Source organism: Puma concolor, chromosome A2 (genome assembly GCF_028749965.1).
Source record: "Puma concolor isolate L17-30 chromosome A2, mPumCon1.1.hap2, whole genome shotgun sequence".
In the NCBI taxonomy this organism is placed as follows: Eukaryota; Metazoa; Chordata; class Mammalia; order Carnivora; family Felidae; genus Puma; species Puma concolor.
In genome coordinates this window covers 140356162-140372673 of record NC_141668.1, presented here as the reverse complement: position 1 = coordinate 140372673, position 16512 = coordinate 140356162, and the positions used below count along the sequence as shown (strand labels likewise).

At 45.0% G+C, this 16512-nt stretch overlaps 2 protein-coding genes across 3 annotated transcripts in view; one reads left to right on the top strand and one right to left on the bottom strand.

Annotated features, from left to right (window-relative positions):
- The window catches only part of THOC7 (THO complex subunit 7), a 24750-nt gene extending 13361 nt beyond the window's left edge, over window positions 1-11389 (bottom strand). For both annotated transcript variants that reach the window (XM_086697693.1, XM_086697694.1), the window contains exon 1: window positions 11249-11389. In XM_086697693.1, the coding sequence (XP_086553819.1) occupies window positions 11249-11267 (19 nt within the window). In that variant the 5' untranslated portion in view covers window positions 11268-11389. The remainder of the gene's footprint in view (window positions 1-11248) is intronic.
- On the top strand, window positions 11060-16512 carry LOC147583566 (uncharacterized). Its single transcript, XM_086697695.1, has 2 exons — window positions 11060-11617; window positions 15624-16512. Exons 1-2 carry the CDS (start codon window positions 11167-11169, stop codon window positions 15650-15652), a joined length of 480 nt encoding a protein of 159 aa, XP_086553821.1. The 5' UTR covers window positions 11060-11166; the 3' UTR covers window positions 15653-16512.

Sequence of the window (16512 nt, the reverse complement as noted above, 5' to 3'; positions counted from 1 at the left end):
ACAGGTCCTGGGGCTCCTGGGTGGCTCAGTTGGTTAAGCAGCTGACTTCAGCTCAGATTATGACCTCATAGTTCGTGAGTTCAAGCCCCATATGGGGCTCTCTGCTGTCAGTGTGGAGCCTGCTTGGGAACCTCTGTCTGTCTGTCTCTCTCTCAAAATGCCAAGGTGGCCTGAGTAGGAGTGTGGTCAGACCAATTCTGGTACCACTGGGGATTCCCTGTCAAGGCAGTTCCGGGCCCTTCTCCCAATTCAGTCTCTTCCTTCAAAGCCAAACCCCTGGGCCAAAGTCAAAAACTGGGACCAAACATACAGTGTTTGCTTTGTGTGTGTGGCACCAAACTTCACTTCATCGATAAAATGGGAATAAAACTTCTTCCGTAAAATGGGAACAGCATCTCCACTGTGAAGGAACGCTGCTGTGAAACTTCACAGAAATGAAATTACACAAAGGAGCACAATGCCTTTTCATGGTGGGAAAGCAAGAAAAAGAGAAAAAGAAAGTTACTTATATGTTTATTTTTTTTAATGCTCACTTATTTTTCATTTTTTTTTTTACTTTAGAGAGAGAGAGATTGAGTGGAGGAGAGGGGCAGAGGGAGACAAAGAGAATGAGAGAGAGAGAAAGAGAGAGAGAGAAAGAGAGAGAGATTGCGAGCATGGGAAAGGGGTAGAGAGAGAGAGAGAGAGAGAGAGAATCTTAAGCAGGCTTCATGCTCAGCATAGAGCCTGACACAGAGCTTGTTCCCACGACCCTGGGATCATGACCTGAACCAAATTCAAGAGCTGGAAGCTTAAACGACTGAACCACCTAGGCATCCCATATGTTAAATTTTTTTAAACATTTTATTTTTAAGCAATCTCCATACGCAATGTGGGGCTCAAACTCACAGCCCTGAGATCAAGAGTCACTTGCTCTACAGACTGACCCAGCCAGGTGCCCCTGCTTATGTTAAATTTGATCCACAACTTGTACCATCCTAAAAATCTTGAGAAGTGAGTAAACATTGTGGAAGGTATATCTGTAGATACATCTATACAACTACACAGGTATATATTAGGCACTTACGCATACAGAGTTTTAACCGGTTAGGATTTCTCCCAAATTTGCTTCTATCTCAAGCTTCATATTGCAAGGTCACAGTATTTCTTTTTTTTAAATTTTTTTTTTTTTTTTTTTAAATTTTTTTTTTTTTTTTTTTCAATGTTTTATTTTTGGGACAGAGAGAGACAGAGCATGAACGGGGGAGGGGCAGAGAGAGAGGGAGACACAGAATCAGAAACAGGCTCCAGGCTCTGAGCCATCAGCCCAGAGCCCGACGCGGGGCTCGAACTCACGGACCGCGAGATCGTGACCTGGCTGAAGTCGGACGCTCAACCGACTGCGCCACCCAGGCGCCCCTTTTTTTAACGTTTATTTATTTTTGAGACAGAGAGAGACAGAGCATGAACAGGGGAGGGTCAGAGAGAGAGGGAGACACAGAATCGGAAGCAGGCTCCAGGCTCTGGGCCATCATCACCCCAGAGCCCGACGCGGGGCTCGAACTCATGGACCGTGAGATTGTGACCTGAGCTGAAGTCGGACGCTCAACCGACTGAGCCACCCAGGCGCCCCAAGGTCACAGTATTTCTAGCTTAAACTGCATAGACAGTTGTTGCCTAGAAAATTCTCTGGGGATAAAAATTCCTGAAATAACGTAAATAAAATAGAGCACAGCTCCAACAGCAATAAAATAAAAGGGTACAGTGTCAGTTTGAAAACAGCCTTTTCTTTTTAAATATAAAGATGGGCTGCTGATGGTTCCCAACACAAATGACATGAGCATTGTTATTTTTAATGATGCCTCATCAATTAGCGCTAGACTGAACACACCTAAAATATGCTTTGTTTACTACGTACGTTGACTTCAAAAATTATCATCATGCTCGAAACTATAAGCAACTTAAATGCTAATATTAATAATTTGGACAGGCCTTGGCCCACCCTATAAAAACAGTAGGCATGGCTTAGAAAACTATTTTAATGATGCTATCAATATTATTCCTTAGTTGTCATGATTGCTTTCTTTTTTTTTTATTTTTAAATTTTTTTTTTCAACGTTTATTTATTTTTGGGACAGAGAGAGACAGAGCATGAACGGGCGAGGGGCAGAGAGAGAGGGAGACACAGAATCGGAAACAGGCTCCAGGCTCTGAGCCATCAGCCCAGAGCCCGACGCGGGGCTTGAACTCACGGACCGCAAGATCGCGACCTGGCTGAAGTCGGACGCTTAACCGACTGCGCCACCCAGGCGCCCCCATGATTGCTTTCTTTACTGACTATGAGGACCAGTGCCATCTGGAAAGAGCGTCTAACCCCAAATACCTAACATTTGTCCTGAGATGGTGGTTTTCCGCCTGACTTTAGGATTATAGGAAGATTTCCTACTGGATTCAGTTATATGTTGTGCCACAGTTATACCCACAGTCTGCCACTCAAAATCACTTTAAAATCAGTTATGACACATGTATGCCGACAAGCAAATATTTACTCGCAAAATTGGGATGCATTTTGGACCCCTTTCTGTCTTATATACTGACCTATTTACTACCTAGAAGAAATATGTAATCACTTAAAACACCAAATAATCCTCAAAAAGCCCTTGCAAGGGGTTAGATTTTTAATACCCCATTTTCTATAAACAGAGAGGCAGGAAGAAATGACTGCTTTACAGTCACGAGACCAACTCCCCTCCTCCAAGCCTCGCGTCAGTTGACATGGCCATTTTAGCTGTGCTCTCATTTTATCCCGGAAAGGACAATCTCTCATAAACCCAGACTAACATTCTTTTCAAAATTCATCATTGTTATTAAAACCCTGATTACAAAACAAGGTTTCAGAACACCTTGGGGCAAATATTCAAAATAGGAAAAGGAAAACAATGGAAGATAATAGGAAAATGGAAGGTAATGGTGGGCCAACTTTCAAAACACTTCTTTAGGGACAGGTCAAGGCTTCACAACCAGTGTCAAGGGCCTCACGTGAATGTAACTTCCTCCTAGGGCTAAGCTACTCTCAAGTGTGCCTCCCTAAACTGCTAGACCTTATAGCAACCTATAAGATTGCTTAAAAGCAACCTCACCTGCTTTTAGGAAATAGCAATTCTGTGACCTCCCAATGAAGATTAGCATTTCCTTTCTAAAGGCAGTTTAGCAAAGAATTCTGTTAGCACAGAAATGCACCACTGAATTTTTCTTGGTGTTCCAAACCAAGAAACTGGTGGATCCAAACTGAAAACCAGAGGGATAAACTTTATTTAACACCTTGAGACAGGGTGAACTTGAAACAGCGGGCTACTACAGCAATGTAGCAATATGTATCAAAATTAAAATACGTATATTCTTTGACCTGACTTCTAGAAATTATTCCCACAGGTGTGTGAAGGTATCTATACAAGTATCTCTATTAGACACTACTTGTAAGAGAGAACAACTGGAAATAATTAAGTGCTTGGCAGAGAATTAATTTTAAAAATATAACAGAATACTACACAATTGATACAAAATAATGAGGTAGAAAGAGCTTCAAGATGTAGTAAAAAGAGTTCTAAGATGTAACAATTATAGAAGTATATAGCACAGGTGTGCCTGGTGGCTCAGTTGGTTAAGCATCCAACTCTTGTTCTCAGGGTCATGAGTTCAAGCCCTGTGTTCAGCTCCATGCTGGGCATAGAGCCTACTTGGAAAAAAAAAAAAGTGTAACACAGAAGAGTTTGTAAATGTTTGCATAAAATTTTAAAGTATACATACATAGTGGCCTACGACTAACATATATATAATGTTTGCAATATGCTATGTGTTTTTCACATATAAACACGTTGAATCTGCACAATAGCCCTATAAAGTAGATATTACTACCCCTATTTTACCCGTGAAGGAACTGAAAGTTGCTCAGATTAAATGTCACCGGAAATAAGGAGTAGAGCTGAGACCCAAACTCAGAAGTTTGGCACTAGAGAAAGTGCTTTTTACCCTTTACAGGCACTTAAAAATCATTCTGAAAAGGTGCACGCACACACACAAAAACAGTTTCTAATAATTACCTCTGGGAAGAGGGATTAGCCACGGAAGGTGAAGTGGGGAGGGTTTTCACTTGTCACTTGATGCTTTTTTTCTCGAGCTGTCGGACATGCATTACTTTTCTTTTTAAAAATACCAACAGTGGTTATCTGGAGAGTGGGTTTATTGGTCATTTTGAGGTATTTTTCTTCATCTGCATTAAAAATTCTATGTCCTTTAATAAATCTATCATGTGTTAACAAGAAAAAAGGAAACTTTTGACCAATAACAAAAGAAACTAGGGCCGTGCAAAACCAGTGTGCATGCAGACTGCTGTTAGATTTATCACTGGATCACCCCTGCTTATGGGTTATTAGGCTGAATTATGTATGTCTCATTGTTTTAGATTACTTATGGTAAAATAACACATAGCCCCTCCTTTCAAGAAGCTTAAAATCACTAAAACAATTTTGAAGGCCAACAATATCAAGAAGTCACAAAAAGGCAGTGGAAAGAACAGTAAATATGACGGTTTGCTTTTTCCATGTAAATATTGATCTCTTGTGAGATACTTAGAGCTAGTCTAAATACATTGCTGATGCCAAAGTAAATTACTTAAACCAAAATTAAATTTAAAACAATTTTAATAAAGCAAAAATAATAGTGTTGAGGTCCTTTGTTTATCTCTAGATTTACTGAGACGTTTAGAGAAAGGTGCTAATAAAGTCAAGATTGAAACTCCAATCTTGCTTTGAGAAACCATGTTATCTTAGCTAAAGAAACATTATTTTATAGTTGCACTGTTAAGCCCTGTGCTGGGATCACAGCTGAAGGAACAAAGTGGCCAAACTCCATGACCACGAATGGAGTCATTCATTGATCCGCAATTGAAATAGGAATAATAGCAGGGGGCACTTGTACAGCATTTCTAAGCTCCTATTTGATGACCATACATCCTGTTTGTTCCTTTCACTCTGAAAAGTTTGGACCATAAATTTGTCCTTCAATTTCGAAGTGCTTATCACGCCTCACTCTTGAAGAAACCCTATAAAGTGCGTATTACTATCTTCTTTTTACCCAGGAGTAGTGTTGCCTCTGCAGTCACAGGAAAATATACACAATCACATTATTAGAAAGTGACAGTACAGCTGCACACTGTTCTGCATATTGTTCACAGGCATGTTAAAAACCATTATTTTGGGGCGCCTGGGTGGCTCAGTCGGTTAAGCGTCTGACTTCAGCTCAGGTCATGATCTCGCGGTCCATGAGTTCGAGCCCCACGTTGGGCTCTGTACTGACAGCTCAGAGCCTGGAGCCTGTTTCAGATTCTGTGTCTCCCTCTCTCTCTGACCCTCCCCCATTCATGCTCTGTCTCTCTCTGTCTCAAAAACAAATAAACGTTAAAAAAAAATTTTTTTTAACCATTATTTCAAGTTGTAACAAGCATGTATTCAAGCATTATACTTCCTAATTAAAAAAACAAAGACATATATACAGTAGAATACCACTCAGCCATAAAAAAGGAAATCTTGTCACTTGCAAAAACATGGATAGACCCTGAGGGCATTATGCTAAATGAAACAAGTCAGACAGAGAAAGACAAATACTATACGATTTCACTTACATGTGGCACCTAAAAAACAACTGAAAAAACAATAAAAAACAAACAAACCCATACAGAGAACAGATTAGTGGTTATCAGAGGGAATGGGTTATTGCAGGATAGGTGAAATGAGGGAAGGGGGTCAATTGTATGGTGATGAATGGTAACTAGGTTTATCAAGGCAATCACTTTGTAGTGCATTCAAATACCAAATGATGTTGTACATCTGAAACTAATATTATGTACTAAATTCATCTCAATTAAAAACACTACCGTCCAAACCAAAAAGCTCTGTTATATGGAACGTAGAGCCACAGCCCGGCTCCCTGCCACCCCTTTCCCATCTTCTCATATGTGCTCTGGCACATAGATATGTATACCTAATGTTCTCTGTACTGTAAGAAGTGCTTTTGAAATGATTCTATCAGGGTACTAACACTGTTTAACACCCTTTAAATTAACACACACAAAATACAAACTGTGAATATAGTTTAAATTAACAGTGACACCATTTAAACTATTTTTGCAGTTCGCTAAAATACTGGGTAGCAACAGGGGGAGGAAAGAGAATGGCTTTGCCAAGAACTAGCTATGTGACAGTAAGTCACTAACTTCCCGGGACCTCTATTTTTCCATCAATAAAATGGTAGTGTTGATGATGATATCTATAGTTCAGTGTCCACAGACAATAAATATAGGGTCTCTCCACTTCCCTCTGAGGAGGGCACTTTCTCAAAGTAACCAGTGTCCTTGTACAGGGGACAGGGAATAAAGAGCTTCTTCTCCAAGAGCTCCCAGTCCAACTGGATAGGCAAATCCGTATGTAAGGATTACATGAGGGCACGGCACCTTGCCAGGCACCGCAAATCTGTAAGAGGGCATTAGCGGTCCTTTAGGCTCCAGAGACATAATTTTTCAGGATGACTGAGCTATCCAGGTCACTCCTCCATCTTCTTTGCTGCCATCATCCTAATCCAAAATCACCTCGACTCTTGGAATGCTTCTTGTTGGCCTCCCTGCTTTGATTCTTACCATCCTAGAATTCATATTATACACAGGAGCCCCGAATGATCCAAAAGAAGTGTGGGAGGGGTGCCTGGGTGGCTTAGTCAGTTGGGTATCGACTCTTGATTTCGGCTCAGGTCAATGATCTCATGGTTCCTGAGATTGAGCCTTGCATTAGGCTCTGTGCTGACAGATTCTTTGGGACTGGGATTCTTTCTCCCTCTCTCTCAAAATAAATAAATGTAACAACAAGAACAAAAAAGAAGTATGGGATCACTAATTTTTCTGCTTAAAATCATCCAATCATATCTAAGTATCAACAGAAGACAATCCAATCTCCAAGGCTCTCGGCGAGCTCCTGTTTACTTCTCTGACCTCCTTTTCTAGCATATCCCTCCTGGCCCACCGGGATACTAGCCCTTATCTTACTCCTTAACCTTATTCCTTATCTTCTCTAAAGGGCACAGAGCTTATTTTTGCCTCAGGCCTTTGCGCTAGTTGTAGCCTGTCTTGTATACTTTCCTGGGCTCTTCACAGGGTTGACCCCTTCAGGCCTTACTCTAAAGGTTACTTTTCAGAGAGATCATACCTGACTATTGGCAGCCCTCCCCCATTATTCTTTCATATTCCATCCAGTTCTTTTTCAGAAGTTATTTCAGAACTTCATTACGTTCTTTCTCAGAAATGATCTTACTTATTTGATTTTTATGCTATTGCTTCTGTCCCTCAAGCAGAAGCCAGGTCTTCCTTGGTAGTTTACTACTATAGACAGCACCCCGAATTGGGACTAGAAGGTATGTTGACCTATCATACCCACTCCTCACTTCTGTTTGATTTTTGCCAAAAGCCCATTTGAGGAAAACCATGTTTACCGTATCTATAGTTCAGGGTCCATATTGCCTGAAAAAGTTATATTTCATCCTTTCTTCTATGGTCTAAGTATTCTTAAAACAAATTAGCAAAAAAAAAAAACAACAAAAAAACCAAAAAAAAAAAAACCCCACAAAAAACCCTCCAAAAAAAACCAAAAACACACCTTGGTCTGAATTAAGGCAGACCAGTAGAAGTATTCACCTAAACCACATGGCTTATTGGCTTTTGGATGCCTTTCTAAATTGTGAGTTAGCCTTCTTTGACCTAGTCAGGGATGTGCTAAGTAACAGCCCTATGATCATCAGTGCCGATAAAAGGTTACAGATAGGATACTGCCTTGTCTTTATGGAGCCTCTACATATCAACTTTTTCTCTCGTGTTTAAATCACAAAGAACTGCTTACCCTGTGTATCTAATGTTGCCTTCTCTCATGTACACGAGATCACACAGTGGAAGTGGACCAGGTTCTGCCTCTTGCTATGAACTAGTAGAGAGTCACTTCCAGCTGTCTTAATTAATGTACCAGATTTTACCTCTTGCATTTTGAAGATCATACACTTCTAATTCCTCTAGTCTTCCTTACTTTCAGTGCTCTGTTTTGCCATTTTCTCATCCATTTTTCATGTTTTCATATTATGGTGAACTGCCTTAAATATTTTCTAGAATGTATCATTTAAGTAAATTAAGTACTGAGGGCTACAACAGCAACAGGCATAAAATAATATGGTTAACAGGTGAAAGATCAACTGGTTCTAAAAAGAGAGGAGGTGAATATTTGAGGTGGGTCTTGAAGAATAAATGACAGTTACCAGGCTGGAAAGGGCAATCTGTGCAAATACAGAGATAAAGAAGACACAGCCCTCATCAAAGGAAAATGGAGAAGAGACGAGAAAACCAATTCTTATATTTAATAGTCTTTGCTGAACATTTCTATATGTTGGACTCAGTGCAAAGCACTTTACAACTTTTATTGCATTTAAACCTCTAAACAACCCTTATGAGGTAGATTTTATTATTATCCCCATTTATAAAGAATAAAACTGAGGCCCAAAGAGGTTAATTAACCTACACAAGGTCAGACAGCTTTTAAGTGATGAAGTAGGGATTCCTGTGGCCTCTAAGGATATGTGGGGGGTGGGGCATTTGACTGAAGTTACTACTGTTTCTAGAACTCATCTTCCCTTCCCATCTTCCATGTTGACCCTACCTCGATAAATAGAGAAGTAGTACATTTAGCACATACTCACTCAAATCAGCAGCCTGGATTAATACTCAGTTCTTCCCCTTACATCCACTCAATCAGTCCTGGCATTCTATCATATTCTACGTCTCTGTATTGTCTGAGCTCCCGTTATCTCTTACTAGGACTAGTGTAGCAGTAGCTGAGAGACTGGATGCACAGTAGTGAGGGACAAAAACTCTGCAGTCAGACTGCCTGGCTCTGAGCTCAGGCTCTATAACTTACTAACTGTGCAAACTTGGGCAAGTTACTTAACCTCCTTGTGTCCCAGTTGCATCTGTAAAGTGGAGTTAATGATTAGAACACTCCTTGACGTGTGATGAATACTATACAAATGTTAGAGAGAACCTAACTCCTTGCTTCCCCTCATCATTCTTCACATAGTAGAGTGGGGTGGTGGCTTTTTTTTTTTTTTAATGCAAATCTGACCATACCACACCAATGTTAAATTGTTTCCCATTGCCCTTAGAAATCTCTCGCTATAACATTTTTTTTTTTTTTAATTTTTAACATTCATTTTTGAGAAATAGAGAGGGCGTGAGCAGGGGAGGGGCAGAGAAGAGAGGGAGACACAGAATCTGAAGCAGGCTCCAGGCTCTGAGCTGTCCACACAGAAGCCGACTCGGGGCTCAAACTCACAATCTGTGAGATCATGACCTGAGCCAAGGTTGGAGGCTCAACAGACTGAGCCACCCAGGGGCACCGCGACTTTGTAAATTCTAGCCAGCATTGGTCATCTTTGAGTTCTTCCAACACTTTGGCGCTTTTGCATAGGTGGTTCCCACCTGGAACACGAGTCCAACCACAACTATTTATTTTTCAAAAATGTGACTAAGGTGGCTTCTTGAGTTCAAGCCCCACATCGGGCTCACTGCTTGTCAGCCCGTTGGCACAGAGCCTGATTAGGATCCTCCGTCCCCCCTCTCTCTACCCCTCCCCAGCTTGCACTCTCTCAAAAATAAATAAATATTTTAACAATGGGATTAAAAGTAACTGTCTCACGGAGGCTAATCTTCGAGAATGGATAAGCCATCTTTGCCACATGCTGCTATAGTTCCCAAACTTGTACTTCCCCTGTGGAAACATATGCCACCCTTAAAACTAATTATCCAAGGCGTCTTTCCACCAGAGTGCAACCTGAGAGGGGGAAACAGTCTTGCCTGTTGGTTCTGGACTGTAATTCCAAGGCCTAGCCCAGATGGGGTAAATAAAACTGGAATGAAGCAAAGATAAAATTTCCCATGAAGCTCCTGGACCTGTAAGTAAGCCTCCCACTTCACTACTTACTGCAAATGCCCGCTTATTACTCTTCTTCCCATTGCTGGCCCTTTCATGTGGGGATCCTGTGGACCCCCAACTTTTCACAAGTGGCCTGTCCACAGGCATCTACCCTTACTGGTCACCATCTCTGCAGATACATCCAGCAGCCCTAGACATTCCCTTCCCACATGGTAAAGGACTTCCTTCGTCCTTAGGTTCTCCCTCCAGCGGCCCATCAGGCCTGTCCACCTTCCCCAAGGTGGCCCTGTTTTATTTCTGTCCAGTCCACAGACCACCCCCTGGGTCTCTCCTCACCAGGGCCCACCTTCCCTAAACTGTCCTCACAACTTTGCACAAACCCAGCCTCTGCCTGCCGACCCTCCCTGCCGACCCTCCCCCCTATTCCTGCCCACAGACCACCGTACCCAACACATAAACACACACACACACATCTTTTATCGTCTTGATCTACCCTATCCCCGCACTGGCTCCCCCTAAATCCCCCAAGTCCACTCTTAAGATTGTCCTCCGCATACTCTGTCGACATCTATCCTTTTTAGATAATTGTCCCTAGTTGCAATCCAGGGCTAGTTCTCGGGCACCGCTGCCATCCGCCCCACTCTCTGGGCCCACCCCCCCCGCCCCCCCGTCCAGAAGACCCCTGCAGGTGTCACCCTCTGTACGCTGACACCCCTAGAACCGCCCTGGAACGTGTCTCTTTGTCCGAGCTTGGCCCGAAACCTCGTGTCCTCACTCTCCAGCCCCTCCGAGGCCCTCCGGACCCCGGACGGCAGGGTCTCCACCATTCCCTCCCCTTCGCCACTGCTCGGACCCCATATTCTCACCAAGCGCTCCCTCACCACATCCGCCGACGGCCGGGACCCCTTCCTGGTACCATCCGCCCACGCACCCCGCCACCGTTCCCGGCCGCCCCCCACCCCCACCCCCCACGTGTGCTCCCAGCCCCGCGACCATCCTCCCAGCACACCGTCCCCCAGGCCCGGGGCGGACTCCGGCCGGGAGTCCCAGGGGCAGATGGGGCCCGGGGAGAGGCCCGAAGGACTGGGGGTGGGGGGGGGAAGCGGCCGGGAAAGGCCGGCTCTCCGAGGGGGTCTGATCGCGGAGGCCGAGGGGCTCCCGGAAGAGGCCGATGAGGCCGGGGGCCTCGGGGAAGGCCGGGGAGGCCGAGGGGCTCGGCGCAGAGGGCCGGGGTGGCGGCGAGCGGGCCTCACCGTCAGTCACGGCTCCCATGGCGTGCGCGGCGGCGGCGGCGGCGCAAGCTGAGGCGGCGGTTGGCGGCGGCGGAGGTCAAACTCCCACAATGCAGCCGGGTAAACAGCCATGGAGGAGGAGGCGGCGGCGCCCGCGGCCGCCCGCTCCGACGCCTGAGCCGCGCCGCGCCGCGCCGCCGCCGCCGCCGCGGGACCCGCGCTCCCCGCGCCCCCCGCACTGCCCGGGGGCGGCCGCGGCCGGCGCGTGTGGGGGGCGAGGCCGGCGGGCGGCGGCGGCCCCGGCTACAGCCCCGGCCCCCGCCGCCCCCCCTGCCGCCCCCGCCCGGCCCACGCCCAGAGGCCGCCCCGGAGGCCGCCGCCAGCCGCCAGGTGAGCTCGCTCGGCCGCCCGCCGGGGGCTTCGGGGGCTGCGGGCCACCCGGCTCCGGGTCCCCGCGCCTTCCCGGGGAAGGGGACCGCCGCCCCCCTCCCCTCCCCGCCGCCGCATCCCGGCTGCCGCAGCTGGGGGTGGGCTCGCTCCGCCGTGGGGCGGGGAGGGTGGCGGGGACGCCCGGCCCCGGCTGGCCCGGGAGGCGCAGGACTAGGGGCGCCGCGGGGGCACGCCGCGAGGGTCCCCGCGAAGTTGGCGCCCACATGCGCCCGGGGTCTCGAACGCGGGCACTTGCGCCGGGCGCGGCCGGCGAGCCGCAAAGGCCCAGGGCTCCAGGTCGCTCGGTTCCGGCGCCTGGGGCCGCCCCCTTCCCTCCGGGCTCAGGCGGGTGCTCGCGGAGGGGGGGAAAGAGAAACTTGGGAGACCTCCGGGAGGAGTTGGCGGAGCGGCCGGGGAGCGCGGTGCCCGCGGACCCCCCGGGGCGCCGGGAGCCCATCGGTGACCTGGATGCGGTGCTTTATTTAATGCTCTCTCCGATTTAAAAAAAAAAAAAAAAAAAAAAGTCTCTGTGATTGTCCGCATCTTAAGGGGAAGTTGAAAGTGAAGTTGCGGGGGGGGGGGGGGTGTTGGTGCCCAAGGAGTAACGTTGCCTCGTGTGTAGAGTTACACATTTCCGGAGCACTCTGTAGATCATATTGGCATCTCTTCCCAAAAGTCACTTTGATTCAACTTCGATGAGTTTCTCGTAAATGGCAACATTTAGGTTGGGAGAGGCTGGAGGAAACCAGAACCAGTATAGCTGATTTGATCTCCAGGGGGGGAGATTCACTTTGGCAGAAGGAGCGTGTGTGAGTTTTAACCCACGTTTGGTATCTTCTTGAGCGTGAAGTTATTTTCCAGTTTTCCTGCCACCGCCCCCCCCCCCCACCCCCCAAGAACCCTGCCTCTTTCACATCCGGGCTGAGGCAGTTGTGTGGGTTGGATTTGGTTGTTTTTGGTTCTTTGCGAAACTTGGGTTCATTCTCCCTGTTTTGTCTCCGTTCTTCCGAAGAGGGAGAGCTGTAAATGCAAATGTATGGCAGTGAAGTGTGTTTAATCCCTAGCTGGAGATCCGTATATGTAAAATTTTATTCACATATAGGAAGTCGAAACTCTAATAATGCTCTAAAACCTTGCTCTCAAGAATTAGCACCTTCGACTTTTGGCACAAAGGAAAAAAAGATTACTTTGAAGGTTGTGAGGTATAACTTGACCTCCGCTAGGGTGAAAAGCCTCCCCTGGCCTTAAAATAATACTGACTTAACCGCTGTGTGTGCACGGGCCTCAGGCTGTGTTCATTTTCTTGGTTTTAGAAGGAGAGAACATATTCTAACCAAAGCAAGACTTACTTTAAATCTTAGGACTACAAACTGTACATTGAAAGTGTCGCTTGATTATACATCCCAACTGCATTTTGGTGAGGGTCATTACTGTTTAAAAGATCATTGTCGAGGGGTGAAATGATGTCCTGTGTAAGCAGCTTGTTACTTCATGTTATCAAATAATGATTTTGAAACAGTATCTTAAGTGATTTAAAATAATCTTTGGTGCTGTTGATAGGAGAGTATCACTGCCCCTTGTAACTTAAATTTTTATCTGGTATTCACAGGTGGAGTTCTGGCCACTTTTATAACTTCATTTTGTAACTAAAAATATGTTGGACAGTGCTAGAAATTTTATAAAGCAGTAAGACCAAGAGACATTTGAAAGACTTTAAAGTTTGAGGTATACCTACAACTAAACATTTCTGAAAGCTCTTGACCCACCTGGTTGGAAACACGTCAAAATTTGAGCCTTTATGAAATGTTTAAAGTCTGCTTGCCAACCACATAATTTATCTTGCAAATGAACATTTGGGAATTCTCTTAATTGACTTTATTCATATGTGTAGTAAAAGGACACGTTTTAGTAATTTAGAAGTAGTCCTTTTTCATATAATTATATCTTAATATGCTCACGAGTGTTAAAGTAGGAAGGACTAAGCTCTAGGCCATACTGATGTTTCTTTTATAAGGAAATCTTTGTGGGCAGAAAGAAGTAACAGATTCTAAGCTCTAACAAAACCGATTTGGACTTTGAATTTATATGACTTTAGATTTGGTGATTTTATTCAAGTCCTTAGATTGCTGGTTTTTTGGAGAATATGGGAGTCTACCTGTGGAAGTTTGTTTGAGTGTTCATTTGTTATTAGCCTTCTGAAATTATAAAGGATGATGAGAGAGCTGGCTATAAGGTCTTTACCCTGGTCCTATGAAATGATGTAGGCATTTCTGCAGTATGCTTTTATTTTTTATTATTTTTATTTTTTTAAGTTTATTATTTTTTTTGAGAGAGAAAGAGAGAGACAGAGCGTGAGCAGGGGAGGGGCAGAGAGAGAGGGGGACACAGGATCCGAAGCAGGCTCCAGGCTCCGAGCTGTCAGCACAGAGCCCGACACAGGGCTTAAACCCACAAACCGTGAGATCATGACCTGAGCTGTAGTTGGACGCTTACCCAACTGAGCCACCCAGGTGCTCCTGCAGTATGCTTTTAGAATACGGGTTGTCATGAGGTCTTTGGACCTCTCGGGATCCATGAATTGACTTCAAGAGATTCCTGAATTTCCTATAGTTGTGACCAAAACTTTTTGTGTATGTGTGCCTTTCTAGGGAGAAGGTCTGTGGTTGTGTTATAAAAGAGGTCCAGGGCCCCAAAATGTTAGAGTTGTATGTTTTTATTCAATAAAATGGGAGAATAATCCTTGAAAGGAAAAAAAGAAAATGTAGGTCTTTGTGCGCAGTACTTGATGTTTAAAGTTGTCTTGGGTCTAGTCAAGTGGTCTTAGAGGTACAAAAACACTTCCCACTTTGTTGCCACAGGAAAGCATTGCCTGTTAGTTGATAAACCATTCACACACATAAAGGGCTTGACATGCTCTTCCTGGGTGCGTTGTGGCTCTTTTTATTTTTTTAAGTTTATTTATTTATTTTTGAGAGAGAGAGAATGGGGGAGAGAGAGCATGTGCACGTGTAAGCAGGGGAGGGACAAGAGAGAGGAATCCCATGCAGGCTCTGCACTGTCAGGGCAGAGCTTGATGTGGGGCTCGAACCCATGAACTGTGAGATCATGACCTGAGCCGCATTCGAGAGTAGGATACTTCACTGACTGAGCCACCTAAGTGCCCCTGTTTTAAAATTATATTTAAAAGTTTAGACCAGGGGCGCCTGGGTGGCGCAGTCGGTTAAGCGTCCGACTTCAGCCAGGTCACGATCTCGCGGTCCGGGAGTTCGAGCCCCGCGTTGGGCTCTGGGCTGATGGCTCAGAGCCTGGAGCCTGTTTCCGATTCTGTGTCTCCCTCTCTCTCTCTGCCCCTCCCCCGTTCATGCTCTGTCTCTCTCTGTCCCAAAAATAAATAATCGTTGAAAAAAAAAAAAATAAAAAAAAAATAAAAGTTTAGACCAGATAGACTGATGGTCAATAAGCAGAGATTTGATCTTGACAACCAGCCCTTGAAGCAAATGGTTCGCCCAGCTCCACTTTCTTATTGCTGTCCAGCAAATCTGAAACGTGACTGGAAGGTAAGCATTCTGAGCAGAGTGTGATGGGAAAAACAGTCTCTCAGTCAGACAGATATAAGTTCAGATCTGGGTTCTTTCATTCAGTGTGGCTAAGAAACCTACCTGACCGTCCAGCTCCTCATCTGGGTAAAGCCTATGTGGTAGAGGTATGGGAAGGCTGGCATGAAGTTTCCTGTGTAAAAAACTCTGAATCCCTCACTTGGCCCATATGAAGGACTTGGAAGCTAGGCGCAGGTAACACTAATAAACACCTGAATGAATGAATAAATGAATGAATGTGTCTAAACATGGTATGTGGTAATGATCTATATTATTTCTCAAAGTATGATGAAAATATTAACAAATTGAAACATCTTTTAAAAATTAGGTTTTCAAAAATGAGTTTGGATTAAGTGGTCCTTCTCTTGTAGAGGTCCGGGGGAAGGTTGAGGGAAGATGATGGTGATTGGTGAAATTGAGGACACGAGTGCTGGGCAGAAAGAAACAGTGCCAGCCCACCAATATCATAGCTGTCTCCTTGTGTAAGATTCCGCTTAACTTTTTCTCTTCATTTGTAATTTGAATGAAAAATCTAAACTAAGAAACTGCCCATGTACTTTCTAGTCCATTGCCTCTGAAAATGTTTGCTCCTCTGCTCCTGACACGGACCCTCACAGGTGTTCCAGGGACTTCATGAGTGGAAATTACACCTATAACTTTGGCTGCCTAATTCTGACGTCTTTAAAATGGCTCCACAACTGGGTACCTGCATTGATGTTTCTCACCAGGGAAAGGAGTCTGGAAGAACTGAATTACATTTTCCTATCTCTAAACACTGAAAGAAGAGAAGGTGTGACTAGTTAGAAGACAGATGTGATTAAAATACTTACAATGCTCATGGCTGTAAGAGCATACTTGCTTCCACTGTTTCTGTGGTCTTTTCCTTTCATTTATTCGTGGTGAGCCTTCATGCCTCCTGCTTTCAAGTGAGGGTAGTGGTATGGACACAAGCTGTGATGGGGTTTGACTCCCATTTCCTAAGCTTTCTGGCTGTGTTCAGCTTGAGCCATCCAGCCTCTTTGGGTCAGGAGGAGGTGGCCATTAAATGAGATAATAAAAGCAAAAGGCTTTGCTCAGCCCTAGGCCCCTAGTATAAATCTTAAAGGTACTGGGCATCTTGAGGCTGATTTCATTCTTGTCTTTCAAAGGAAAAGCTAATATGGTTTTTCAAAATACTCCCGTGTAAACCTTTAGGGACCATCCAAATTCCAACTCATTAAAGCCTTTCAAATCTTTCTGGTTACCATGGCCAGGTGCCCC